The sequence below is a fragment of the Triticum urartu genome, chromosome 1 (genome assembly GCF_003073215.2).
Source record: "Triticum urartu cultivar G1812 chromosome 1, Tu2.1, whole genome shotgun sequence".
Classification (NCBI taxonomy): Eukaryota; Viridiplantae; Streptophyta; class Magnoliopsida; order Poales; family Poaceae; genus Triticum; species Triticum urartu.
This window is the reverse complement of record NC_053022.1, coordinates 440,780,613-440,783,407: the sequence shown is the minus strand read 5'-3', so window position 1 is coordinate 440,783,407 and position 2,795 is coordinate 440,780,613. Positions and strand designations below refer to the sequence as shown.

General features: G+C 61.4%; 1 protein-coding gene across 1 annotated transcript; it reads left to right on the top strand.

Annotated features, from left to right (window-relative positions):
* The first annotated feature begins 288 nt into the window (after positions 1 to 288).
* On the top strand, positions 289 to 2,582 carry LOC125516998. Its single transcript, XM_048682240.1, has 2 exons — positions 289 to 2,285; positions 2,466 to 2,582. The coding sequence occupies exon 1, from the start codon at positions 449 to 451 to the stop codon at positions 2,261 to 2,263; it is 1,815 nt and encodes a 604-aa protein (XP_048538197.1). The 5' UTR covers positions 289 to 448; the 3' UTR covers positions 2,264 to 2,285; positions 2,466 to 2,582.
* Positions 2,583 to 2,795: the final 213 nt, after the last annotated feature.

Below are 2,795 nucleotides of genomic sequence, written 5' to 3'. Positions count from 1 at the left end.
CAAGGTTCAAGTCCTGGTGCTTGCATTTATCCTGATTTTTTTTTAAAAAAAAATCGACGATGCACGTTCAGTGGGAGGAGACGTTCCTGTCGACTACGAGGCGTCTACGATCTTCGTAAAATCTCAAGATAATATGCGGGCTCAGAGGTGCTCATAACGGTAGAGTCTGTACTGTGTCTAAGAAAAAAAACCAAAAGGATATGCATTTTGTGGCGCAACAGAAGATCCAATTCGCACGTTCACCTGGCTCGTGTCGCCTCCGTCCCAAAGAACCCAATCAATCATCCGCAGCTCGCAGCGCACCACCGCCCCCCTAACCAAAACCAAAACCAAAACCAAAACCAACCCGGCGGCCTTTTCCCCTCGCGAGCACCTCCCCTCGCCCGCACACGCGGACCCATGCGTGGCCACACCACAACGAGCCGGAAGTAGCCCCCCCGGCCCGGCAATGTCGGCGCTCCTCCCGCCGCCCCACGGGCCGCGCGCCGCCGGGGACCCCAAGAAGACCGACGTCGCCGGGGGCAAGCTGCCCCCCTGCGCCGCCGGGGACCCCAAGAAGCCCGCCGCCGCCGGCGCCCGCTCCGCCGCCAAGCTCGCGCTCGCCTCCTTCCTCGGCGTCGCCTTCCTCTTCGCCGTCGACGCCTTCCTCTCCGGCGCTGGCGCCGACGGCCGGCTGCGCCACCAGTACCAGCATTACCTCGGCGCCGGCCCCGCCGTGGGCGCCCCGCCTTCCTGGCCCTCCGTGCCCGACCCCACCAGCTTCGCCGAGGACGTCCTCGGCGGCGGCCGCGCCGAGAGCCCCCCGCCCTCCTGGCTCTCCGTGCCCAACCCCACCAACTTCACGGGCGACCTCCTTGCCCGCTGGCTCACGCCCGGGGGCTCGCCGTGCCGCGACGCCCGCACGGCCAACATCTCCGTCCCGGCCCTTGACGGCGCCGCGGCGGCGGGGGGCGTCACCAAGCTGAGCGCCGCCGAGATTCACGAGTTCACGTTCTGGGCGCTCGACGGCACCGGCCTGCGGCGCTGCCTCGGCGGGGACTTCTTCGAGATTGATCTCTCCGGGGAGGCGTGGAAGTCGCGGCCCCCCGTGGTGGACAACGGCGACGGCTCCTACACTTTCCGCCTCCAGGTTGCGCCCCGCTTCGCCGCGGGGGAGTTCCACCTCACCATCGTCCTCCTCTTCCGCAGCTTCGAGGGCCTCAAGTTCTCCTCCGCCAGGTTCAAGTACCGCGTCGAGCTCCGCCGCACTCCTCTACTCTTCCGGCCGGGCAACGCGTCGCTCCCCGCACTGGAGACCTGCCGGGCCGCCGACTTCGCGCGCGACGTCTGGTCCGGCCGGTGGACGCGGCTCGCCAGGAACGACAGGTGCGAGGATGTGGACGACGGCGGCCGCTACCGGTGCCTGGAGCCGGAGCACCCGTGCGAGGCACCGTGGTGCGACGGACCACTGGGCGCGCTGGAGAGCAACGGATGGGTCTACTCGGCGCACTGCTCGTTCAAGCTCTTCACCGCCGACGCTGCGTGGCGGTGCCTTGACGGCAAGTGGCTCTTCTTCTGGGGCGATTCCAACCATGTCGACACCATCCGGAACCTCCTGACCTTTGTTCTTGGCGTTGAGGACACATCCGCAGTGACACGCCGCTTCGACGCCGTGTTCACCAATCCCAGCGGCGAGCCGGGCACCCTGCGGATCACAAGCATCTTCAACGGCCATTGGAACATGAGCATGAACTATCTCGGCCTGCATTCCCTCCGGCACAAGGGGTTCCGGCAGCTTGTCCGGTCATACTTTGCGGGCGATGATCGTGTCCCCGATGTTGTCATCCTGAACTCTGGCCTCCATGATGGGTGCTACTGGAGCAGTGTCCGCGCTTACGTTCAGGCCACCGAGTATGCCGCGCAGTTCTGGGCCGGCGTAATGGCTAAGGTGCGGTTGCGTGGGCTTGCCGTGCCAAGGGTGTTCTACCGGACGACGGTCGCGACTGGCGGGTATGCTCGGGACCTGGCATTCAATCCAAACAAGATGGAGCTATTCAATGGCGTGCTCGTGGAGAAGATGAGGCAGCATGGCGTGCTCACAGGCGGGGTGATAGACAACTTCGACATGACGTTCCCATGGCACTACGACAACCGTTGCAACGACGGCGTGCACTACGGGCGCGCACCGGCAAAGTTGGTATGGCGGGACGGCAAGATCGGCCACCAGTACTTCGTGGACCTCATGCTGGGGCATGTGCTCCTCAATGCCATCTGCAATGGATGAAACTCTGCTGGTTCCATGCTCGGTAAGTTTGTGCAGCTCAATTGTGTAAACTAGGGTAGGATAGCCACGGAAGTGAGGTTGCTGAGGTGAAATTGTGGTATCAGTTTATGTGTACCGCAGATATCGCGGGCATAGCTGAACCGTTTTATATGGTGAGACCGTCTGATCATTTAGCTATGTCGCTGTTATGATCTTGCTCTAGCCGGCGAGGAAGGTCGAGGTTCGATCGGAGCTAGCCACGGGTGGAAATCAGGTACATGTAAATATATATACCTATACCGTTTTGGGGGCGTAATGCATATGCAATTTCAGTGGGTCATGTTGTGTCCAATGCAATGTTTGATTTCTTCAGTCGGTTCTTGTTTCTGTGGTCTGTGAACGGCATCATGCGAACCCTGGGACAATAGATGGTTGAGTGTCTTCAGGTGTTTCCATATATGTTCCGGGTTGATGTGTTTTGAGTGAAGCCATAGTGAGCTGCCTGATTTGAACTCTAGCCAGGGGGTGTCTTGATGAAGCCATTCAGAGCTAA

Excerpts from the sequence above, each read along its gene's own strand:
- LOC125516998 (XM_048682240.1), top strand. The coding sequence starts at position 449 with ATGTCGGCGCTCCTCCCGCCGCCCCACGGGCCGCGCGCCGCCGGGGAC.